Here is a 26,948-nt window from a genome sequence, read left to right on the forward strand (position 1 = left end):
CAATTGCTTGAAGGAGGTTCAAAAAGAATGATGATGATTTCTTACATTTTGTCATACCCCTTACATGATTTTGACTAGCTAATCTCCAATTCATGGTAGCTTGATTGACAGTGTTATTTCCTAGGCTTAAGGTCCCACTAGCTCTTTGTTACATCTACATGCTGATCGTCTTATACCTCCCAGATCAGATTCCCCCGGCCCTCCCAATTCCCTGCCTTCCATTTTCGTTGTTTGCGCCAACACCTTCTTCAGAATTTCTTGTCAGTTGTTACTGCGAAGCCATACCCACAAAGGATGGAATCGTCGAATCCTTCACAGGCTCTCCTTCTTCCCCAGAACCTCTCCAACCCTAGAACTATGAGTGTTTTGAAGCTCTGTTCCGTATGTGCTCTGGTAATCACTGCAGCCTTGGCTCTGGCCTCAAACGCCATAAAATCTCCCGACAGAACTATCCAGGCTGCTGCCGATGATCCGGATCATTACCACAAACTCTTCTTGAACTCGGCAAGCAACGATTCCATAGCAAAGCATCTGAAGAAGCTCACAGCGGAGCCCCATGTGGCCGGCACTCCAGAGAACTTCGCCACTGCAGACTACGTTTACTCTGTTTTCCAGAGCTCTGGATTGGACACCCACTTTGCAGACTATGAAGTTCTTCTGACATACCCTCTCTCAAGATCCCTCACCTTATCTCTTCCTCGGGGGGATACGCTTCATCTGAAGCTACAAGAGCAGCCGTTGGATCCTTACTCCAGCAACCCTAAGGTCATCCCCACCTTCCATGCCTACTCTCCATCAGGGGACGTTTCTTCAAATGTAGTCTTTGCTAACTATGGAAGAGAAGAGGACTATGATACCTTGAGAGAAATGGGTGTGGATCCAAAAGGGGCTATAGTGATTGCCAAGTATGGGGAGATTTATAGAGGGGACATAATCGAATTGGCTGCAAAGGCAGGGGCGGTTGCGGCGATTGTGTATTCAGATCCAGAGGACTATGGGGGAAACAGAACGGAGGGGTATTATCCGAATTCGAAATGGTTGCCCCCTTCTGGAGTTCAGCGCGGCTCGATTTTTTCCGACATTGGAGATCCCCTGACTCCCGGATGGCCCAGTGTTTCTGATGCAGAGCGCTTGTCTGTAGATGATCCTCAGATCAATCTGCCCTTAATTCCATCCATTCCAGTTTCTGCAGAGGATGCGACGCTCATTATGAAATCCCTAAATGGACCGCTTGCTCCTTCTGATTGGCATGGTGCTCTCGACCTGCCGGCTTATCACCTTGGCGGAGAATCGGCCATCCTGAATTTTCATTACAAGGTAACAAATCATTTGAGTTCCATTTCAAATCCCGCGGGATTCTAAGTTTGTTTGCTGTTTTGTGTATTTTACACAGTCGAATCATACCGTTACCCCGATTCGAAATGTGATCGGCCTGATCAAAGGCTCGGAGGAGCCTGATAGGTACTGAATCTCCTGCATGCGAAATCCATTTTTTGATTCGAAAAACTAATTTTCAGGAATTTGGGCATAAGTAGAGTCTATTTTTTCACGAAATTGGGAGTAAGTAGAGTCTGAATTCGACTAACTTTCACAAAATTAGGCATAAGTGGAGTCTAAATTTGACTAATTTTCACGATTTTTGGCATAAGTAAAGTCTGAATTCGACTAATTATCTCAAAATTGGGTATCAATTTGTACCAAACACAGGTATGTTTTGCTGGGCAATCACCGCGATGCATGGACTTTTGGGGCTGGGGATCCAAATGGAGGCACTGCAACCCTTCTTGAAGTAATTTTGATCACATTTGAATTGAACAAGATTTATTTTTAACCCTGAAATACTCTTTGCGACGAAAAAGTTGACTGGTATGCGATGTTTTTCTTTTGGTTGTTAGATAGCTGAGAGATTGGGGAAGCTGGTTAAGGCAGGGTGGAGGCCAAGGAGGAGCATAGTTTTGTGTAGTTGGGATGCAGAAGAATATGCTCTGGTAATAAAACTATTGCTGAAGCTTGGAATCAGAATTGCATGTTCAGTATTTACCCATTTACATTCTTATGCTACAGATTGGATCGACAGAGTGGGTAGAAGAGAACTATGATCTTCTATTTACTTCAGCGGTGGCGTATCTGAATGTTGATGTTGCAGTGATAGGCCCTGGCTTTACCGCCCAAGCGACACCCCAACTTGATGATCTTATTCAAGACATAGCTAAACAGGTTTGTTGATCATTTTTTCCCGGATTAGGACCTAAACTTATATATATATGGGGTAATTGCAGGTTAGAGTTTTAAAAAAAATAAATTATCAGTATATTTTTAAAATGAGCTAGTGTGGTTCTTCAAATGGATATCGATTAGCATACTTATATTTTATAATAGATTTCCTATAGAGGATATTGAAATATATATATTAAAGAAAAGGTATTCATAAAGAATATTAAAAAAAAATAATGGTGGTGTTAGTTACAATTTTCAATATACTAAATGGTTTTGTATTGTGGTACTAAAACATTTGTCCTTTAGAGCATTTGAGAACCTTGTAGGTTTCTATTTAATGAGTGTCGTCATAGAAGTTGTATTAGACTCTACAAAGGAACTAGCACTTAGTTGAAAGTTCTAAGGCAAGGGAAAAGTGAGCCATGCACTAATGTTTCAAGAGTAGATGGGTTTATCATCGTTCTCTTAGAATAGATCATATGGATATTCTTATCTTGGATCAATTGTAAGACAACCTATATACCAATTCTTTTTGTTAGGTCGTGAAGGGGCATGTCGATTCTTAAAAGTTGCTCTTCATATTCTAGGTATACTTGGTGATAGAAAATGGAAATAGGTTGTGGTAGAGCGAACTTCATCTACAATGGAATTAGAAATTTGTTTTCTTTTGGTATGAGTCATTAAATTTGCTATTTGATAAGTTGATTATTCAAACACAATCCATCTTTTAATTTATAAGTGAACAATGTGGGCCAACAATTAACCTTACAAAACATGATGATTTTGTACTACCTCCTTGACTTTCTCGAAACATTGTGCAACTACATATAAATGATGCGAATAAAAAAAATAGAGATAATTAGGTCTCTTGTCAATTATTCCCAAAAGACTCATGGACAAATCAGAAAGTTGATGGCATTTGGAGCATTTATTATTCCTTAATGTGGCTCTTATTATTGGAATATGCACTAGCATGTGAAAAATATGAGTGTCCTTGTGGACCTTGAGAATGTACTTGATGAGTATGTCATATGTATATATTGTAGAACGTAAAGATGTTGCATAACTTTCCACTCTTGGTAAACTTCAAGCAAGGTGCACAAATCGGTGAGCGTATGCTATGATTGGAAGCATCATTGTGTAAAAGAAAGGAAATCCTCCTAAAAGTTTCCTAATATGATCCATGTATAGGAAATAAAGAATATACCTTTTAAATCAAATATTCAAACTATTTGTAGGGTCTTTTGTCTCCTCTACCACATTTATTACAAGAGCTTGATCTTTTTAATGGCTCAGGCCAATGCCCATCCATTAGTTGATGTTGGAGCTTTATGATGGGTGAGCATGGCACCCTCAAACAAAAAACCTCACAGGTTAGTGCCAAAGAATTTTCATGAGGTATGTCTACCAACACCCCTGATATTGTGTTGTATGTTCGAGATTTTGATGATTTTTGTGAATGACTTGAAAAATACACCTTAATAGGTTATTTTGTGTAGAGGGCTCCATTTGAAAGTATGCTACTTGGTTGGGCTTTCAGGTCTTGGGCCCCTAATGAGATCAAACTAGATGGCTTTCAAGACCTGACTAACAATTTATTTCTTTTTTATTTTTCCAACCCTTTTTATGTTGAGGGTACCCTCAAACATAGGCCTTGGTTTGTTTAGTCATCCTTGGTTTTATTTCAACCATGGTCATGATACTTTGCCATCTTTTATGAATTTTTTTTAGGGAATCAATCTAGTTAGAGTTTAATGACTTTCTCTTTCCTTGCTGGTTCTTTTTACAAACTAATGCTCAAACCATTAGCAAATTATTTAGTGTTAAATTGGATAAGTTTTTCCATTTCCATCCCCAAAAGAGCGTGTGTGGAGGTTTATTTGTGTCGATACCTCAAGGAGACTCTTGAAATTCAAGTATGAGGTCAGTGCTACCCTCAACAAGTGCTTTATCTATTTTTTTCTAATAATTGTTATAGATGCTAGCACTTTGAGCATACGATTAAGCATTGTCTCCTAGCCACCTTAAGGGTGAAAATGTTAGGAATAACAATGCACCAAACACAACTGAGAGCAGGGGGAGTAAATCAGTTATGAGCATATTAGAACATTAAATGATCGAAAACATATAAAGAAAACCTAAGAAAATCACACAAGACATAACACTATTATTTTGATCTTGAGGAAAACCTGGCTAAGGGAAAAACTAATGGGGATCAAACCTACGAGATGATGTACTAGCACATATAAAACATTGTTAGATGGAAAATTGGGAATTCACATGCATTCAAGAACTCTCTTGGAGCTCATTTCTATAATGCAATAAGGACAGGAACCCTACTTGGAAAACAATCCAATTACAACAACAAAAATAACCCACATAGTGAACAATAATTCACTGTGGTCAATGATCCATTAACATGAATTGACTAAAAGCATCAATTATTCCAATATAGTTCCTTTGAAGCATAACATTAGGTTCCACTCATACCTCTTCTCAAACCAATATGATCTTTTCTCTAATCCAATACTTGCATCAACAACTACGCACGCACGCACGCGCGCGCTGAATTCACAGATGAATTTACTTACTTATACAACTCTCAAACACATCGTAGGTTGGATCAATATTATAGTTGATACAAAAATGAACTACATCAACCAATGTGATCCCATAAGTTTCATCTACAACACATGCATAATACCTTACAATAATAATCAACATGCTAACACTCAAATAGATAATCCCAATAATCCAAGAAACATGTTTCCTAATTGAATTGGCCAGTATATAAATTCTCGTTGTCTATCTAATGAAAAAATTAACTTCCTCACAAATAATCCTCAAGAAAATTTGTAGAAACATAAGAATATGTCTTCGTAAAATATCCTAAGTTATGGATCGCTAACCTGCTCCACCAAAGCTTTCAAAACCTAGAAGATGATGCAATAACACATATAAAACCTTATTAGATGTACAATGGGGAATTCATATGCATTCAAGCACTCTTTTGGAGCTCATTGTTTGAATACAACAAGGGCAACAACCCTACTTGGAAAAAATCCAATCACAGCAAGGGACACAACCCAAAGAGTGAACAATAATTCACTATGGACAATAATCCACTTACATGAACTAACTTAAAGTATTAACTATGCCAATATAGTTCATTTGAATCATATCATTAGATTCCAATCATACCTCTTCTCAAACCAATCAGGTCTTTACTCTGATCAAATACTCACATCAACAACTTCACATCATCATTATCTCATTAGTACACACACTGAATTTACAAATGAATTCAATTACTTATACAACTCTTAAATGCATAGTACGTTGGCTCAATATAATACCTGATACAAAAATGAATAACATCAACCAATGTAATCCCATAAGTGTCAACTAGAACAAATATATAATACTTTACAATAATAATCAATACACTAACACTCAAATAGGTGATCCCAGTAATCCAAGAAACATGTTTCCTAACTGAATCCGAGAGGATATAAATTCCCTTTATTTGTCTAATGAGAAAATTGACTTCCTAGCAAATAATCATCAATAAAATTCATAGAAACATAAGAATTTATGTCTCCATGAAGTATCTAGAATTGTAGATCGCTAACTTGCTCCATGAAAATTTCTAAACCAAAAACCAAATCACTGTCTAAGACAATTCACCAGTAAATACTAAAATACTAACAGTAACCAATGTGCATCAAATCCTCTATAACTTCAATGAAATGACTCACCAACACATGGAATGGAAAAACTAGCATTTAGACTCTTTGACCATTAATCCATAATGATCACAAGCACAAGTGAACCAAACTATGTCACCATTGAACCATTCTTTGTACTAAACAATGATAGATTCTCTGTCTGATAAGTATATGTGTTGACATCAATGAAAAAACATTAATGCCAAACATAACCAACGATAATTCTAGCAATCCAATAGTCTCAACAATGTCCCCAATAATCACAGTCTCTAACAAAACATTCCTCCTGATCATTTCACTAAATTTTATGTAATTTTTTAAAACTAATCCTAAAAATATTAGATTATTAAATAGAATAATTATTCATTAATTATGTCTATTTATATTTAAATATTGATTATTTTGTTTTATTTAAAATATTATTATTTTGAATGTCTATTTATGATAGGTTGAAGATCCAGACAATGCGGGAAAAACAATCTATGACTCACTAGTTGCTTTAGCCACTGATCCTCTAAATCTGGTATGTGTTATTCAAATTTCTTTTATCATAGAGTTGTTAAATAATAAATAAAATATGTTACTTCTTGTATTAGAAACTATTAATGTAAATGTATCTTTGCTGAAGTTTTTAATGGATTGACAAGCATTTGAACATTAGATTGGAAGATTAGGTGGAGGTGGATCTGATTTTGCTGCATTTGTACAACATAGTGGTATTCCAGCTGCTCAATTTAAGTTTGGAAAAGGTATGTGTTACTAATACTCTTAAATAACTTTATCCATTATTAGATTATCTCATAATAAATTTTAAGTATTATTCACCACATTTATATTTATATAATACTAATATGATATGATTTGTTATACAGGACAATTCCCTGTATATCACTCACTTTATGATGATTATGAGTGGATGGAAAAGTTTGGGGATCCTCTTTTTCATAGGCATACTTCAAGTAAGTATATTAGAACCATGTGAATTTTAAATTATAGGTGACCTTATTTTTCTTTATTTCAACATTTGTTCTAGTTGTTTCAGAAAATATTAAGGCCACACAACATAATATTCTAATTATTTTGTTCATGGATTTTACTTTACTTATTATTGTGATCATATGTATAGTGGCTACTATATGGGGAATGACAACATTGGAGCTTGTAGATGCAAATATTCTCCCTTTCAACTACTCAACATATGCTGATAATCTCCATGTAGGCTTCAAACTAAACTAATTGTAATATGATGTTATAAATATTAATTAGACATAAATCTTAAAAATATATTGTGGGTGTAATGATATGGCAGTCATATGTGAATGTTTTGGAAAAACAATTAGAAGTTGTGGGCGCTCCTTCTCAAGTAACTACAATTCCATTACATAATGCGATTTCAAAACTTGGAAATATTGCATTAAACATAACAAAGGAAAAAAAGGTTTGACATTGTTCCCATTTTCTAATAGTTTTATTCAAATTTGTATTATATTTAAGGTATATGCATTGTATGATATTATTTTTTATGTGTAGAAAATAGAGGGAAACTCAATGCTAAGAAGAAGTTCAAATGATCATCTAGCTCTTGCAGAGCGAGCTTTTATAGATTCCGATGGCCTTCCTGGAAATCCTTGGTATAAGCACTTGGTAATATTGAACCTTTACCTCATTTTTTTAAATTATATTTTTCTTAAGGCATAATGGTTTCAGAATTGATTAATGTATTAAATTTCCAAAATCCGTAATTACACTTCTCATGCTATATGTTTTAAATTATATGCACGCGCACACACGCGCACGCATGCACGCACGCACAATCAATGTTTTAGATCAATCGATATGATATGATCCTTAATCAATAGATGAGACAGATAAGCGAGAAGTACGATGAATCATAGAGTATGGGCTAAAACTTCAATACAAAAAAATTTCATAGTCTTATTTGTAATTTGTATTAATGGTTTTTTTGGCTTAAATGACATGGTGCACTTACATAATATGAGGTGATGTAATAGGTGTATGGACCAACCCAAACTAACAAGTATGGGACAACATCATTTCCTGGTATAAGTGACTCAATCGCAAGTGTATATAATGTCAATTCTAACAAAGTCAATGCAAACACTTGGGATGATGTGCAACATGAAATATGGAGGGTGGCTAGAGCAATCAATCGTGTGGCTCTTGTTCTTCATGGAGAATTCACTTAATCTTTTATATTAATAGGATATGAAATATCTCCTTCAACTTGTAAATGGACTTCTATGTTACAAGATCAATAAAAAAGGTATCTCAATAATATATGGACTTTTGTAACCATATCAACTTATGATAAAAATACATTAATTTATTAATTGTAACATGTTTCAATTAATTATAAGGCCTAATTTTAACTTTTTGAAATTATATTCTAAGACTTTTATTCAATTGTTTTTATACTATATCTATAATAACAAGATAAATATTATGAATGAGAAAGGAAAATGGAAATTTTATAAAGATTGTATAAATTGCATATTAGTGAGATATAATACGTGTTAATTATAATTCAATTAATAAATATAAAGATAAATTAAAAGAGGTTGTCAATTGAACACAATATGGATATATTAGGAATCCATCATGATATTATGTATGGTTTATCTCAAGAAAGATCTAATGTAAAGCTTGCAAAGTATATTCAAATCTAACCACCAAAATGAGTAGTTTGCAATGTATACAGTGTCAATTTAAACATTAACTTAGATTTTAACAATGTATACATCTAAGTTTATACAACATAATAAGGTATGCTCTAATGCAATGCATGCAAGGGGGTCTAGAAACCAAGTTATATTTTAGAATTTTATGAGACGGGTTGACCAAAAATGTATAATGGTAAAAGGGGATATAAGTAAATCACCTCCCTTCTAAACAATTACACATTAGGAAGGAAGAAGGTCCACTAGGTTTAAGTGGAGGCTCAAATGCTTAGTGGAAAATGATTCCTTCACTAATACATATGATTGTGTTAGCATGAATGCTGATGGTATTCCTTTGGGGGAGTATTGCCAGAGCATGTGGGAGATTGTTAAAATTATTGACATGCTGCATTCATGACTGTGTTTGTCATTGATGTCAACATAGCAATGTTTCTGTGAAGACTGGCAGAGTAGCAAATAGAGAACGAGGTCATACAGATGAAGCATTGATGATCAGGTGAAGCACAATTAAGGATTTGATCTACACAATGTCCTAATGAAGTGGTTAAGTGTGTATACAAAGATTCAAAGACATACAAAAGATATGTTTGATTTATAGATAACAGTATATAGACAAAGTACTTGAGAAATTATTTCTAATGTTTGGATTATATCTCCTAATAGAGGTAGAATTGTGATACATGCAATTAGACAGTAATAGTAGAAAGTCTGATGATAAAAATCGGTGATTGTGCAAGGTCTAAGGTCACACGCATGAGAAGTTGTAAAGACTATGAGTTGACAGTATTGTGTAATTTTAAATTAATTAATTATCTTGAAGAGGTCCTATTATAATTAATTGGGAAAGCCTCAAGGCCAACTCAAGGAATTATTTTGAGGACATGGTATAAAGGAAGGTTGTTTTCCTTTTGGTAAAGCATGAATTTAATGTGAGAAAAGTGTGATATGTGAAGTATTTGGTAAATGTGAGTAAGCAATCCAGGGATTATTGGATGAAAAGTTGGTGATCTGGTATCGATATCAATAGAGGAAGTTTGGTTGACAAGATAGAGGAAGTACAAGTAAAATTCATTTCTATTATTTTGCAAGGAATAATATAGAGATTAGTTGGACAATGAGTTCAATGATCTTACCCTTGAAGTTGTTTGGACAACGACTCCATTTTCCTTCTACAACTCCTAACATGATTGGAATCTCCTAACAAGGAGTCAAACTTTCCTAATGGGGATTGATATGTACTGAATGTATTTCATTCACTCCTAATAAATTCCATCCTCTAACAAGGAAGATTTATAGTAGTATATCATTTTGTGGATACCATCCCCGGGTTTCCCTAGTTAACATATCCAGTGTCATTATGTATGAGTATCTTGTTATGGTTGTTGATTATAGTGTCCACATGCTTAAAGGTTAATAAGGTTGATAAGTGTTTTAATAGTTGGATAACTAATTCACCCTCTCCACCCCCCCACCCCACCAGTTATATTGGTGGACTTTACTTTCTAACAATTGGTGTTAGAGCATCAGATCCTTGAAGAGAAAACTTAATAGCTTTGGGAGATCAATGGCAGGTCACTTCAAAAAAGAAAGTCCTAATATGATAAAGCTAATCATGTGATAAAGCTAATTTTGATATTCTGAAGATGGAATTCTTTGGTGAGATATCAAAATTATGTATAGAACAAAATTTTGAGTTTGTAGAAGTAGAATCTTTTTGTTGCATACAAAAGGATAAACCTACTAATAAAAGCACAAGTGAAGGTAGATCTAGATTTGAAGAAGATAAGAAGATCGAAGAAGATATTTCTCTTCTTATGAAAAGAGTTTTGGAAGGTATGATTTTTTTTTCGTTTGTTGGACATGTAAAGAATTTGGTCATTTTTCATCCAGGTTTCGTAAGAGAGTAAGAAAAACTAGAAAGAATTCACTTTATGATGATGATGAAAATTTAAAGAAAGTATGGAAAGATTCTTTAATGATAGTAATGATGAAGATAATGAGCTTGAATTGGTTGAGAAAGAGGAAGTATTAGAAGAAACAACTTTAGTAGCTATTATTGATGATGAAGAAGATAATCCTAGATCTATTAGAGAGAATGTTGAAGTTTTCTTTGAGACTAACAATGATTTGCAGAATGATGTACAAATTATTGAGCAAAGAGAAGAATAGAGATCTGAACCAAGAGAAGAGAGAAGAGTTGAGATAGCAACTCCTACACCTAATAGAAATTTGGCAAAGAATCACCCTGCTAAATAGATTATTGGAACTAAAGAAAAGGAGTGATGACAAGAAACAAAGTACATGAGGAATTATATTTGATTTCTCAAGTTGAACCTAAGAGTGCAGATAAGGCATGAAAAGATGATCATTGGATTCAAATAATGAAGGAAAAACTAGATCATATTGTGAAGGATTGGTTCCTAGACCTAAAGACAAGAATGTTATAGGAACTAAATCAGACTTCAGAAATAAGATGAATGAACAAGGAGAAGGTGTTAGGAATAAAGCTAGATTGGTATGCAAAGGATATTCACAACAAGAAGGTATAGACTATTAAGAAACTTTTGCTCTTATTTCCAAAATGGAAGCAATAAGAATGTTCTTGGCTTATGTAGCAAGTAAGAAGTTTAAAGTACATTAGATTGATATAAAGTCAACATTTCTGAATGGAGAACTTGAAGAAGAAGTCTACATTGAGCATTCTAAAGGATTTCCTTTGATAGAAGAAAATGATATGGTATGCAGATTGCAGAAAGCATTGTATGTCTAAAGAAAGCACCTAGAACTTGGTATGCAAAATTGGATAAATATTTGGCAAAAATTGGATTTGTTAAAGGTATGATAGATAGTACTTTTTATTTGAAAAAAATTGAGAATGAATTATTGAGCATTATGGTATTTGTTGATGACATAATCTTTGGAGGTAATGATGAAGAAAAAGATAAGTTTGATTAAATGAAGAATGAATTTGAGATGAGTATGATTGGTGAGATGAAGTTTTTCTTAGGTTTACAGATTGTGCAAAATAGAGATGGTATTTTCATATCACAAGCTTAGTATTTGAAAGACTTGTTGAAAATATATGGCTTGGAAAGTTGTAAGCCTATTGTTACACCTATGGTAACTAGTCACAAGTTATCTAGCAAAGATAAGACACCTATAGTTGAGAAGAAGTATAGATCTATGATTGGAGGTTTTCAATATCTGACTCACACCAAACCAGATATACCAAATGTAGTTGGGATAGTAACAAGATTTCAAGCTAAGCCTAAGGAATCTCATTATGTAGCAATAAAGAGGATATTCAGATATCTAAAGGGTACACCTAATTTTGGATTATGGTATGATAGATCAAGTGATTTCACTTTGTGTACATGTACTGATGCAAATTGGACAAATAGTATGGATGATAGAACGAGAACTAGTGGTGGAGCATTTTTCTTGGAGGAAGATTGGTCTCTTGGCTAAGCAAGAAACAAGATTGTATTTCATAGAGTACAACTCAAGAAAAGTATGTAGTAGTAGCAGCAAACAATTGTAATTAGATCATGTGGATGAAGTAGATGTTGACGGATATTGGAATAGAGTTTTCAACACCTGTTATCATACATTGTGATAATACAAGTATAGTGAGTATGTCTAAAAATCTTGTGTTGCATTCTAAGACTAAGCATTCATCTATTAAGTATCACATTTTGAGGGAGAAAGTTGTAGAGAAAGAAATTAGATTGGAGAATGTAAGTACTAAAGAGAAGATTGTAGATATCTTTACAAAGCTTTTATCTAAAGACACATTTGAGTATTTGCGAGGCATTCTTTGGGTTATGCCCTTGCCTACTTCTAAGTAGATGATACAAAGAGTGCATCAGTCTAGTGGTATAGAGCACTATTGTTTGAATGGATTGAATGTTGATGCTTCTTGTATGGGGAGTTTCTGAGAGGAGAAAATTCATCAAGGACTCCTAGTAGTTGGTTTAGAATAGTGTCTTTGGACACTTGAGCTGATTGAAGATTTGGAGAAGATGATTGACATAATGAAGCCATTTTTATTTATTTCAATGGTGGAGAGAAGTATGCATGAAAAATATCTCCTAGGAATGAATAGAGAAGTACCATGAATGGGGGAGAAGATTCTTTAATGGGGGAGAGATTGTATGGAATCTTCTATGTAAGTATGGGGGAGAAGTGTTCAATGAGAATGATTGATGTCAATGAGGAGAGACATTGAATTGGGAGAAGTTATGAACAATTGATTTCCATCCATGTAAAATTGTGAAATACAGATGAAGAACTTATTCTTGAGAGTCAGAGTGTGAACAAATGACATCAATCCTAAAGAAGGGAAGTAGGCAAAGCAATGTTCTAGAGGATTTAAGATTTTATTGATGAAGAGAATTTGAAAAGATGAGAACAACAACAATAGAGTTTGATTTCGTGTTCTTGGAACTTAGATGTTTTTCATCTATGTTTCCATCAATGCCAAAAGGGAAGATTGTTAGCATATATGATGATGGTATTCCTTTGGGTGAGTATTTCTAGAGCCTGTGGGAGATTGTTAGTGACATTGACATGTTGCATTCATAACTATGTTTTTCATTGATGTCAACATAGTAGTGTTTCTGTAAAGATTGACAGAGTAGCAAACAAAGAACAAAGTTGTACGGATGAAGTATTGATGGTCAGTTGAAGCACAATTAAGGCCATGATCTACACGATGTCCTGATGAAGTGGTTAAGTGTGCTTATAGAGAGTCAAAGACATGCAAAAGATATGTTTGATTTATAGAGGATAGTATACAGATAGACTATCGGAGAAGCAATTTTTCGTTGTTTGGATTATATCTAAACAAAGATAAAATTGTCATACACATAGTTAGATAGTAACAATAGGCAACCTGATTACTGAGATCACACACGTGAGAAGTTGTAAAGCCTATATGTGGATAGTGTTGTGTAATTGTAAAATAATTAATTATATCACGAAGAGGTCCTATTATAATTAATTGGGAAAGCCTCAAGGCTGACTCAAGGAATTGCTTTAAGGACATGGTATAAAGGAAGGTTGTTTTCCTTTTAGTAAAGTGTGAATTCAATGTGAGAAAAGTTTGATATGTGAAGTATTTGGTAAATACGAGTAAGTGATCCAAGAGATTATTGGATGCCAAGTTAGTGATATGGTATCAAGATCAAAAGAGGAAGTCCAGTTGATAGGATAAAGGACGTAAAAGTGCAACTATTTTCTATTATTCTACAAGGAATAATATGGAGATCAATTGGATAGTGAGTTCAGTGATCTCACCCCTTAAGCTATTTGGACAGTGGGTCCATCTGCCTTCTACAACTCCTAATAGGGTAGCAATCTCCTAACATGGATTCAAATTCTCCTAACAAAGACTGATATGTATTAAATGTATTTCGTTGAGTCCTAATAGAGTCCATCCTCTAATAAGGAACATTTATATTAGTACATCATTTTGTGGGTATGATCCTCATTGGGGTTTTCCCTCTGATCAAGGGTTTCCATAGTTAACATATCTTATTGTTACAAATGTTTAGAATAACTGAGTGGAGGGGTAAATCAATTACTCAAGGTCCATGAGTACCATTTGAACAATTAAACATCAAAATATTCACTATTTTTCTTATCCTTCTATTGCTTGGTTTCTAATGTTTTGATAAAAAAAATCATCGTCCTAATGATAACATACTCTGTTGAATGTAAATTTTATCAAATGTAAAACATACAAAAACATTCAACACAAATTTGATATTAAGATTTTACATGGAAACCCAATTTGGGAAAAACTACCAACAACATGTCACCACTTTTTCACTCTTTCAAAGTGAGCTCTATTAGGAGCCAACCCTATTAAAGGTTACAATGCACATTGTTAAATGTGATCTAGTTAGAGGATTAATCACCCTATTAGGAGTTGCCCTATCAAAGGACTTTGATCATTCTATTTTGAATGTCACCTTGCTAAAGGATTTACATAGACTATTAACTCCTTTGAATGACTCTTAGGTCAACCTCTATTCAAAGAATTTCAATACAAACTATTTACAATGATTAGAAAGAAAATATTAGGGTTTTGATTACAACTCACTTTTGTAGGTTCATATCATTGTTTGCTTCATGTGTTGATTCACTGATAAGATCCCCATTGTCATCTCTGTTCCTTAACTTTCTCAACAACTCTTCAAGCAATCACCCCCTTCACATTAAAACTTAAGCCTTTTGCTCAAATTCACTTATCAACATTAACAACATATGTGCAAGCAATTCCTTTTGCTTTTTCCTCACACTCACACTTGTGTTCACCTTTGTGTGTTTCTGTTCTTTGTGTGCATAATCTCTTTTCTTCTCACTAGTACATTTGAGGCCATCTTTTGACCAAAATTGGTCGAAATTATGACCCAATTTTTGACCAAAGTCCGACCAAATTCGGCCAACCCATTGGTCAAAGTTTTTCTTGTCAAAATTTTGACCAACCTACTAGTTGGTCAAAATTTCAACTAATGCGTTGGTCAAAAATTGTCAAACATGTTGGCCCAAGTTTTGCCAAGCACTGGTCGAAATTTTGACCAATGCTTGGTAGTTCTCGACCAAACATTAGTCAAAATTTTGACCAACACTTGGTAGTTCTGGACCAAACATTGGTCAAAATTTTGACCAATACTTGGTAGTTCTCGACCAAACATTGGTCAAGAACTGTCAAACATGTTGGCCCAAATTCTGCCAAGCATTGGTCAAAATTTTGACGAATGCTTGGATGTTCTCAACCAAACATTGGTCTAAATTTTGACCAATACTTGGTTGAAAACTCCAAGTATTGGTCAAAATTTCAACCAATGTTTGGTCGAGAACATCGAAGCATTGGTCAAAATTTTGACCAATGCTTGGTCAAATTTTTTTTTAGGCTCACACTTGTTGAGGTCCACTTTAGCAATGGCCCTTCCTATGAAATTGTTGTCTAAAACCTTTCTAATGAGATAATGTGTTATGAGCTCTTCATCAGTGGGATGAAACGTGAATCCAAGAGGCAGTTGTACATCACCCATATCATGACTATAACTAAAGTTAAGAGCCTCTATTATTGAATTCTCTTCCCTATCGCCCATATTCATTTCCTTTGCTATGGGAAATAAGGAAGAGAATTCAATAATAGAGGCTCTTAACTTTAGTTACAGTCATGATATGGGTGATGCACAAATGCCTGCTAGATTCACATTCCATCCCACTGATGAAGAGCTCATAACACATTATCTCATTAGAAAGGTTTTAGACAACAATTCCATAGGAACGACCATTGCTAAAGTGGACCTCCACAAGTGTGAGCCTTAGGGAGGGTTCAATTCCCTCCTTTATTATTCACTATGCGTATAATCCCACACACCCATTTGATCTCGAATGATGACGTACTAAATGTTGAGTATCTATGATGAGTGCTCCAAAACCATCCATTTTGTTGGTGTTTGAAACTACTAAGCAACAAAATGCTCAATATCACAGTGAAATTACTCACACAATCTAAGGATTATCCAATTCCTAGTAGCAATTACATGAATAAACCACTTTGACCCAACTTCAACAAAACCAAAAATGGTTTTCTACTCTTTAGGCTCTACTAAACCAAGGCGAGTATACCTAGGGATGATTCTAATGCAAACTGTGGTATGAAATTATCTTAGTTTCATTATGATTCTCATCTTTTACCCTCAAGCACATACACAGTTCATTAATTTTCTCTAAAAGCTTCTCAAATCTATATGCATCTCCTATAAGCAGATATGGTTATAAATCTCCTATTAGTTTACAAGTATTCCTGGAATTAGTGGCTATCTAAGACTCAGAAAACTATATGCAAACGAGTGATAGCCAACATTTGTAACTTTAAACAAAATGGAATGACATAATTTTGATTTTTAAAAAAAGATTTGATATGTAGCAGCAGAATTCACCCTTGCCCATTTCTGACTCATGTGACAAGTGCCTTATCCATTGGGCAGAAAATTGACTATTGGTGGGAGATCTAATTCAAATAACTTGCAAATGAATAAATCAATTATAATCACCCATTTCCCTTCTTATGAAATATCCCTTTTATAAGCTCACAAACCCTACTAATTCATTGAAGCATTTCCATAATTCCTTGAATTATAAGCAACAATAAAACCAGCATACAACCCATCTAGATTGCATTCAGCCAATTAAACCTTATTTAAGTGACTTCAAAGTAAAAAAACCCATAAAATGGAGACAGAAATTAGTGACACAAATATAGCGTTAATACCCCTTTATATTATCCTTTTGAATGACTAATACAATAACCAATAGAATTCAAAGAAAAGCCTAGAACATCTTGTTGATTCTATCATTTCAATATCACTAGGGAGTACAAGTGGAAGCAAACTCAAAACAACTACATACTATTGGACCAACTGTCTATACTTTTCTTGAAAAACACAAAAATTATACAAGTTTTCAGACCATCACATTGCCTTGAAAACTCATTTATATAGACATGAGTTGCAACAAGAAAAGGGCAATTGTGATTGGCAAGTGTCCTTCCAAACAAGAAACAAAACATCATAACAAGAGACAAAAATGAGCATAACAAAATGCCAAGCACATCAAAAACTCTTTGGGTAGGCCCGTTTTTGTTACTACTGCAAATCATCAACTTTTGATTTGTCCCATACTATTTCGGATCTTCAAAATACATGGCTACCAAACTAGCCAATGAAGGGTTATCTTGCGGTGCCTCCAAATCAATTTTTTTCCTGTGGATTTTCACTGCTTTCACCTTGAACAAGCAATATTACTTTTTCACCTTCTTCTTCTGTCAGATCTGGTGCTGATGTGTCAATGATTTGCACCTTACCTTTCAGTTCTTCATCATCATTTGTACCACCTTCTTTTAACTGCCATCAGGAGCAATATCTACCATCCAGGTGTTAAATTGTGCATCATCAGGCCAATTGAATCGCAAGATATCATCTTGCTTCTTTAATATATAGTTAGCCTCATTTTCAAAACCAACAAAATCTTGTCTCAAAGAATCAAAAAATAATTGAACTTTAACCAATTCCTTTGTCGTGATGGCCCACCAAGCATGCCCCTTTTCGTTTACAACTTTATTTATCCTTATGCAGAACAGGTCATCTAATTCTTTTCTACATTCATCCTTATTTTTCAATTTATTCTTTCTATCCAAGGCACAAGGAAATAATTCAAATTTTTTATTCTTATACTTTCTTAAATAAGAAACAATTTTTAGTTGCAAAGCAATTCTCCTGTTATCAAAATCTGACAGGTCATTAGCAACATCATACACTTTTTCAATATGGTCATGGGAAGACCTTATAACTGAATAACATAAAAGGGTGATTTCTTTCTCCCTTTTTCCCCACTTATTAATAGTAGGCTTGAGGGTTTCATCATGAGTTTTCAGTTCCTCCCATACACTTGTCACTCTTGCCAACTGATCATAAAAAAAAGGGCCATTCAATTTTATCTACTAAATACATTAGAGCCTTTCTAAGCTTATCCTCATATTGCATATTTAGCTCTATATGTAAGGCCCATAGCTTGCTTTTCTCTTCTTCAAAATCCTCAGCTATGTAATATTCTAGCCTTTGAGGTGTGTCTGGTATTTCTATAAGGGGGGTGGATTTAAAAGGTTCCACTGGAGGACGGGGGTATGTTATTCTTGGCTTGGTGGACTTTTCCATTAGCTTGTCTTCAAGCTCAATTCTTCTTTTTACCTCTTTATTATAGGCCTCAAGAATTGTCTCATATTTATTCTACAACTCAAACATAGCTTGTTCTTCCTTCCTAGCAGTGGCCAAAAGAAATTTGGATGAATCCACATTCCAGTGTGCTACCTGCACATGTGTGGTATCAGAAACCCTTCTTACAATTATGTTTCCCATCAATCCAGACTCATCTGACTTTGATGGTGTGGCTATAGATCCTCTTGTTAACGACCAACTAACCAATGCAGCTTGATCCTCAACAAATGCAGCGCCCCTGAAATCCTTTTTATTGTGGTCTTGCAAATTCAATTTATTTGAAATAGAACTGAAAACTAAAGCATTAGCAATATCCCAATTTGGTAATAATAAAATGTTAGAGGACTTTACCATTTGCCTCCCCTCCTCAGGGCTTATATTCTGAAATTCTTTCATCATTTCCTCTTTTATTTTCTTTTGGATGGAAGTTTCATCCATTTTTTGATTCTCTGTTTTTAGGCTTTTGCATCTCTCTTCAAAAATATCCATGTTTGCCCTGCATGCAAACTGCTGGAAAGCCCTAGTGTAATGCCCCGCCAAGGGATCCAAAGAATTAATCTAAAATTTTACTAAGTTTTCCAAACAATTTTTTTTTTTTTTAACAATAAAGATAAACCATTTACAATTTATACTTAATAACGGAAGCAATAGCAACAATTCGTATAAAAGTAAACATAACATACATAACAGGTTACATTCTTTAGGATCCCTTAACGTTGAATCACATCTAACATAACTAATTATGTTCCATCTAATACTACATCCACATAAAATAATAATGAAAAGTCCAATGTTCTTAAATTACATTTCTGATTGCTCAATCATCCACTGCACATGCCACAGAGTATGAAAAGCTTAAAAGAATATACATCCGTGTAAATAAAGTACATCATCATCCAATATTAATCCATGATGCAATTAAAGTAAATGAAACCACATGTCATACATGATACATCATCATAAAAGATATAAACATCCATCATAAAAGATAACCATAAATCATAAAACACATCTAATCTAAATGCACGGTTCCTCCCAACTGTTAGTAGCATCATTAGACCATCGTGGGCCCTAGCCATCCCTCTGTGCATAACATTCCAAATCATCGAAGAGATCATCGGTATTAACATAGTAGGAATGTCACTCCTAAAACATCCTACATCATATGCAGAAAGAAATCTAACATGCAAGTAAAGCATAAGATAACATCACCTAACATATGCAAATCATCAATATAAGGATACATATCCACCATCATAAAGGACGCATCAGCCACGATGTCTCAAACAGATCTCAAATGATAAGAGTGGAAATTCACTACCACCTGACCATGTGGAACCTAAATGGTCCACTCCCACCATGTTGAGGAGATAATCTCAAGTCCCAAACAGGCTATCCAAATCACATAGCATAAATCTCTATAAGTCCAAGAATCCTAAAAGTATACTAACTCAAAGGTTCCAATCACAAAATCGACATCTAATTCCCAGAGGCACACAATGACATGTAGGAAACCTACTATGCAAGCGAGAAAGTGTCATCGCATATATCATGTAGAAGTTACCCTGGCAGTTAGCTAAACTCCACGGCTCCCTACTGATCCTCATGTGGCTGTGTACACTAATATGTTAGCAAGAAACACTAATCTATTTAGAAACAAAAGCATTAACTAAAAAAACTAGTATAAACTTTAGATGAGACAAAGTGAGGTCCTCAAATGAGAATATGAGCCATGGATAGGCTCTCTCAATGAGGATGATCACTTGATTAGTAGATGTGTCCTTTGATATGGATTTGGGATGTATGCTCAAGCTTCAAAATGCTTCAATGGAGATGGATTTGAGATTTTTGGTGTGGATATGTGAAAATGGTATGAACTTGGCTTCTCAAACTGACATGGTAACTTTAGTTAAGGATTGTGTTAAAATGGCTTGGGAGAGGATCTAATTTATAGGCTAAGAGCTTGAGGGATGGAGGGGTAGGATGCAAGGATGGCAAGATGGTGAGGGAGGGCTAGGATGCACTCAAAGGGGAGCACATGGATTGTGCTTGTTTAGCACCAATAGGGAAGTGACAATTGTCACAAGGAGTGTGAGTGTGAGAGGATAGGAAATGGGTTGGTCAAGGGCTTGATGAGGGTGGTTGAGTATGTAAGAGTCATGAGTGAGGATGTAAGAGCCATTTATGGCTTTGTAAGAGCATTCATGGCTTGGTGGTTGGGATATTTTAAGGAGAGACTTTGGTTTGGTTTAGGAAAGTCTTAAGCTTGCTTAGGAATGTGCAAATGATTAGGGGATGGGTTAGGCTTGGGTTAGAATTAGATTAGGGATGTTAGAGATGTGCAAGTGGATGGCATTCATGAGGGTGGGTGAGTTAGTGGCTAAGCTTAGTTAGTATGGGTGGATGGGGTGGATTAGGCTAAATGGAGGATTTAGGATAGTTTTAGGGGCTATTAGTTTTGAGGGCTTTATTTATCAAATAGATTTATTTAATAAATGAGGGTTTTGGAATTAGATAGGAGAATATGATTAATTGACAAATAGTGGGTTATTTGATTTATCAATTAGGACTATAGATGATTAATTAAATTAATCAACTAGGGGACGGCAAAGGATTTAATTAAATAGGAATTTAATTAATGATGCCTTTAGAGATAGCTAAATAGGATTATCAAAGCGATGTAATCCAATTTAGGTATCTACAGCGGCCACGAGTATCCTCTCATACTGACAAGGCATACTATGGAATGCAAGGTCGCAACCAAGTGTTCTCTCTACTCCCATCCTAGTTTGTACAAGCACTCGAGGCATGGGCGAGAATCAAAACAAGTATCTTTTTAGGTTCATTTAATCTCCATTTAGTGTAAATGTTTTCACTTATTAACAAAACTTACAATGACTTACCCTGGCAGCCACTTAGGGCCCCGACCCCCATTGCAAGCCACTTCCCGACACTACAAGTAGATAACCTACCCAAAGCTCATGGAATCATAAAATCACCCCAGTTCTATACAAGCGACTGGAAAGAAATACCAAAAGATAATCAACAATTAGAATCATCAAATATCCACAATAAAAGCATCAAATCTCCATGAGCATCTGAAAAGCATCCATAGATAATCATGACCACAACAGTTCTCTATTGGCAACTAAAGATATCACTGATAATCAAAAGTATCCATTGGTTCTCAATAACCAAAATATATCACAAATCATACTGATCGAAGACTCCAAAATGGTTGAGTCAAAAAATGTCACAACATGACATCATCAAGAAATAAATCAACATTTCAGTCCCATCATGGCGACTGGAAAATAATCCAAGGATAACTGATCGATGACTCAAAAATGGTTAAGTCAAGTGTCTCAGATACACATAACTCAGCTTCACTTAAGAAGACTGATGAGCAATAACAATCAATAAATAAAAACATCTCATAGAGCATTCCATCACATAACCATGGTTGGGTTTAGAAAGATCGAGACCAAATAAGATCAACATGCCATCACATCTCATAACCCCCGAGCCTCTGGTAACAACCTAAGACTGGTCAACACTAGTCAACCCATAAACCCAAAACAAGAAGCGTATAGAATACACAATGTAAACACATGTTTTGGTTTACTAAAATCACATAGTTGAATTAAGTGTAGCGGTCTTCAGTTTTTTGTTTGCAAGTATACTTCAAGTGTATAAGAGTAATCATTTGACCTACAAGTCAACCCGTTTGTTTCCCCAATAGTATTATCCTTCCATTATATAATATTCTAAGAATAGCTTAAGGGTAAATACTTTACTCATTAAACTGATCATCATTGACCCTTAATTAACTTGTTCTCTTTATTTAACTAAGATCCATATTCTAATTGATTAACTCTCCTTTAATGTTACATCAACTTCTCAACATAATCAAAGGATCATTATTCGTTAAACTATAAGAAAGCCAGTTATCAATCTTTAAATAAGAAGATTATAACTTTATTAAAATGATCAATTAACATAGGTACACAATCCATTCTAATAATACTTAATTAAAACTTAATTAAATATTACTAAAATTTAAGCCTTTTAATATTAATCGCTATAATAATTAAATCTTGACTAACAACCATTAAAATATCTAAAGTCATTATTCAAATCATTAGAATAAGACTTATCAACCTCGATGTAAATCCTTTACAACTTCATTAAAAGAATCAATATTAGCATATCAATTAAAACTCTATTACATAACCTAATTATTAATTTAATTTAATTAACTCTAGTTAATTAATTTAATTAATAATCACATATCCATATCAACGACCCAATTAATAACTAGCCATAATATGTAAGTTATAAGTCAACTACTATTTTCAAATTTAAAGTATTTTCTAGGTAGAAGAGATTCCTGATTCCACCCATTTTTATATTTAAATGATAGGTGCAATTACTCGTAGTAATTGATTATTTTAAACTATCAAGATAATACTTATCACTTTTCAATTAATCAATCCATTGTGTAACTTAATTAATTAATTAAACTGATAACTCAATGATTATTATCAAGCAAGAAGACTTCCTTTAACCCTATAGTTATCTCGTTTAAATAGTATAATCCTCGTAATGTTTTGAAATCAACCTTTCTAAACTCAACTAAGGGTAAATGTTTGAATCATTATAATTAATGTTCTCTCAAGAGATGATTCTGATTTAATCATTATCATAATAGAATGAATTTCGTTTCCTCTATCTCGACCAATTAGTCTCGTTAAAACTATTTATACCATCATTCATTAATAATCTTATCCATTAAATAATGATCTCATTAATTCTAAAAAAATTATATATCTAAAAACTTATTCATATATGGAATTTCCCCTATAATAGTTTTTTTCCTGAAATCAATTTCCTTAAAACATTCTAGGATAATAATCTTTATAGATTTAATAAGATAACCGTCAACTCTATCAATTTCATTAATAATAATGCAACCCCATTAATTAATCTTAATTAAATTATATTTAATTAAGTTAATTAACAATTATATACTAATGTTCAATCATCATCTATTAAATTTAATCAATATTAACATCTTTTTTCTTTTAAATCGACCTCATTTAAAAATCCATTTACTTAAATTAATAATTAATTACACTTCTTCTACTATTAACTAATCTTAATTAAATTTAATCTAATTAGATTAGTTAATAAATCATATAAAGCTAATGCATAGTAATAAGATTCTATTCAAACCTGCTGCAGTGGCAGAACAGAAAACTTATGCGACAGAAAGTCTAGTTGCGACAGGAAGATCGCATATAGAACTATAAATCCAGAATTGCATTGCGATAGGAAGTCTAGTGGTGATAAGAAGATAACATACAGAACTATAAATCCAGAATTGCATTACAATAGGAAGTTTAGTGGCGATAGGAAGATAACATACATAATTATAAATCCAAAATTGCATTGCGACAGAAAGTCTAGCGGCGACCGAAAAATAGCATACAGAATTATAAATCCAGAATTGCATCGCAACAGGAAGTGTAGCGGCGACAGGAAAATAGCATGTTGAATTATAAAGATTCACACACACACACACACACACACACACACATATTTATGCAAATTAGTATTTTCAAAGAGAACATATATTTACTTTTACACAAGAAGGGCTTTTCATTTTGAAGAATTAAGGCCGGTAATTATTCTCTAAATTTATCCATTAATTTCTCTAATAGGTTTGACTGTAGATTTAGAAACCCTTTTCAAATCTATTTATCAATTTGATTCTAACTTGAACCCAAACCCGATTTAGATCTAATTCTTTCTCATTTGGAACTAGGGTTTTCTATTGTTTTCTTTGCAACCAAATAAATACATATCTAGATTCCAATTCAAATTGTAGATTCAATCACAGAGAGTATTCAGACATATATAACAGACACGATGAAGACAGGAAGAGAAAGAGTGCAAATAGAATAAGTAAAAATCTCAAGTGCACCTGGACACTGATGACACTGATGCTAATTTTCCATGCCTCAGAAGTCTATGAAAAAATCCCTCCCTTTTCCAACATTCGCAATTCCTCCAAGATCCAAGCCAACCAAAATTCCCACATGACTAGAAGTGCTTGAAGAAGCATAAGAGCATGTAGAAACATATGAGCATGTAGAAGCATATGAGCTTCTCAAATGCATGTAAGCTTTGAAGCTTGTTTAAATACACTAGGAGAGCCTCTATTTAAAGGCCTCTAAGATGCATCTAGAATGTGTCTAGAAAGAACTACAAGATAAGCATGACAACTAAGTATGAGTCTTCTCCAACCTTCTAGATGAGTCATAAGGTTGTAGACACCATGTGCTCAAATAATATGCTAACTCCTAAGTGTAGACAACTTGTGCATACTTAAAGTGCAAACTCCTGTGTTGTCTACATGACAACTCTCGAGAATTTGCAAACTCCTATGTGAGAAAATATTAAAATAATGCACATTATTTAATATAAAATTTACTTTACTCGTTTCAATTTGATTTATTTATTAAATTTTAAATCTCATGCACTGACTTTAATAACTCCACTTATTTAACCTTAATATATTTATATTTTAATCACATGAAATCTAGAATCTTTTAATAATTTTAAATATATTTTCCACTTTTACATTTATTTTCAAAACTTAATTGATAAATATTTATTTATTTAAATATATATTATCACATTCCAACTTTAAAATTATAACTTTTATCTTCAAATTTAATTATTTTATTTAATTAATTTCCCAATTAATAAAATAAAATAAATATTAAAATACCATATTAATTTTCCATTAAATTAAATCATTAATTAAATCTTTTAATTAGGCTTAATTAATAGAAAATACTCCAAAGACTCACAAGGTAAAATACGAAAACCCATCATAGCAAAACACATACAAAATCAAACCAAAAGGGTTAATATCATGAATTACGTCATCTGACGCATTCAGAGGGTACTCAACTCAGATACTTGTACCAATTTTCAATTAGGACAAATGGCTTAAAGGGTTGGGATTTGGGCTTGAGAATTTATCTCCCCTCTCTTACCATTGAGATAATGCGATAGGGTATGCTCATCTTGGCAATTCAGGGAAGTCGATACCCGGTACCTGCAACCTGCATAAAAACCATGCATGTACAAGCACAATATATACTAAGCTAAATAGGCAATGGCAAGAAGTGGTGCATCGTGTAGATCTCGACTAGCAGGTGACTACGACTCCCTTCCTTAACCACATCAGAAATGCCATCCAAGAACAAACACACACACCATACACATGCAAGTATGGGGTAAGTATCCATAAGAAAACACATATAATAATAATACATCTAACTAATCATCATCAATAACTGAAAGAAATGTAATAATCATCATGCATACATGAAATGTAGAGTCTAAGTGTTCTTATCACATATCAACTAAATCCATAACACAATATCTTAAAGTCTCAAAAAAATGTTGCTAATCATCAACATAAAACTAACCCTAAAAGTGTTTGACAATGATAACAAAAATGCAACCTAGGGGCAGGCACTACACCTAGATCTCACGAAGTTGTCATCAACCAAAAATTGATGACTTGCCTGTTCTAACATAGGGTCCAACTGCCTGCCTCTATAGTTTGCTATTGTTAGATCCAAACTTGGTACGGGAGGTTCTGGAGGGTTGCCCTCATCTAATTCCACTTGAGTAATAAAGATACCTCCCTGTGATCCCATCTGTTCAATCTACTTGCCAGTGAGTTGTTCTTCTCCAATCCTCAAAGGGGATTGAGTGGGTGAATATTCCTCAACTTGAGGCTTCTCTTCTTTCATTACCTTCTGCCTCTTGGGACTAGGTTCATCAAGTCTCTCCTCTTGGGTTGTACTAGTGGATCCCATTATTTGCTTTCCCTTATCTATAGGAGCCCTTTTATTTTGAATGATAATATAACCAAGCTTCTTTTGTACAACTATTTGACCAGCTCCTAAATTAGGAGTGAAAGCCAACCTCCTCATGACCTCTCTGGCCTTATCAAGATAAGAATCAATAAAAAATTGTTTCTTCTCATTCATAGCTTCCATTACTTTAGGGAAGTTATTCATGAGCTTATTTATTCTGTCAGCCTCTGTATTAACATTATCTAAAGGACTATATTTTTTATCAAAACAATGAATGAATTCTAGGACCCAGGAGTAAACTCTCCATTTTTCCTTTTTAGTTTCCTGCTCCTGCAATGAGAATGCATTCCTTATAATGTCCTCTAGATAATATGAATCATGTTTGACATGTCCTAGCTTAATTCTATGCCTTAAAGTTTGATTAAAAAATCCCTCAGAATCACAAAAATGGGGATGGGAGACAACCATCATATATTGATCCAAAACCTTATGCAAAAAGAGCTAACCCCCTTTGGTAATCACAAATTGATGGGCCACTATATAGGTAGGGAAAATTGACCCTAGTTTCCTTTTCAACAGAAACATTTCTTCTACTCCTCCTAATTGCCA

The 26,948-nt window shown here is 34.0% G+C and overlaps 1 protein-coding gene across 2 annotated transcripts; it reads left to right on the top strand.

Moving 5' to 3' along the window:
• Window positions 1–181: 181 nt before the first annotated feature.
• LOC149548304 (putative glutamate carboxypeptidase LAMP1) lies at window positions 182–8,243 on the top strand. Of its 2 annotated transcripts, XM_089792399.1 has the most exons (12): window positions 182–1,317; window positions 1,394–1,461; window positions 1,708–1,789; window positions 1,896–1,988; window positions 2,065–2,217; window positions 6,394–6,468; window positions 6,607–6,694; window positions 6,818–6,904; window positions 7,072–7,160; window positions 7,255–7,383; window positions 7,476–7,589; window positions 7,958–8,243. In XM_089792399.1, exons 1-12 carry the CDS (start codon window positions 295–297, stop codon window positions 8,150–8,152), a joined length of 2,196 nt encoding a protein of 731 aa, XP_089648525.1. In that variant the 5' UTR covers window positions 182–294; the 3' UTR covers window positions 8,153–8,243. The 2 variants fall into 2 exon arrangements, with proteins under 2 accessions (XP_089648525.1, XP_089648526.1); XM_089792400.1 differs by lacking the exon at window positions 7,255–7,383.
• Window positions 8,244–26,948: the final 18,705 nt, after the last annotated feature.

This window comes from Cupressus sempervirens, chromosome 7, assembly GCF_028749045.1.
Source record: "Cupressus sempervirens isolate cs-2001-9-10 chromosome 7, ASM2874904v1, whole genome shotgun sequence".
Classification (NCBI taxonomy): Eukaryota; Viridiplantae; Streptophyta; class Pinopsida; order Cupressales; family Cupressaceae; genus Cupressus; species Cupressus sempervirens.